General features: G+C 63.4%; 1 protein-coding gene across 1 annotated transcript in view; it reads left to right on the top strand.

Annotated features, from left to right (window-relative positions):
• Positions 1-274, top strand: part of TBR1 (T-box, brain 1) — a 6,074-nt gene extending 5,800 nt beyond the window's left edge. The window contains exon 7 of the mRNA XM_008645038.2: positions 3-274. Within this exon, the coding sequence (XP_008643260.1) occupies positions 3-274 (272 nt within the window). The remainder of the gene's footprint in view (positions 1-2) is intronic.
• The last annotated feature ends 5 nt before the right edge of the window (positions 275-279 follow it).

Here is a 279-nt window from a genome sequence, read left to right as displayed (position 1 = left end):
GGCCCCCGAGCGGTCCCCCTTGCCGGGCGCCGAGGACTCCAAGCCCAAAGATTTGTCCGACTCCAGCTGGATCGAGACGCCGTCGTCCATTAAGTCCATCGACTCCTCCGATTCTGGGATTTACGAGCAGGCCAAAAGGAGGCGGATCTCCCCCTCGGACACCCCGGTGTCCGAGAGCTCCTCGCCCCTCAAGAGCGAGGTGCTCACCCAGCGGGACTGCGAAAAGACCTGCGCCAAGGACATCGGCTATTACGGCTTCTACTCGCACAGCTAGGCGCG

The sequence above is a fragment of the Corvus brachyrhynchos genome, unplaced genomic scaffold (genome assembly GCF_000691975.1).
Source record: "Corvus brachyrhynchos isolate BGI_N302 unplaced genomic scaffold, ASM69197v1 scaffold490, whole genome shotgun sequence".
In the NCBI taxonomy this organism is placed as follows: Eukaryota; Metazoa; Chordata; class Aves; order Passeriformes; family Corvidae; genus Corvus; species Corvus brachyrhynchos.
Note: the sequence above shows the minus strand (reverse complement) of the source record. Positions and strands in the feature narration are given on the sequence as shown.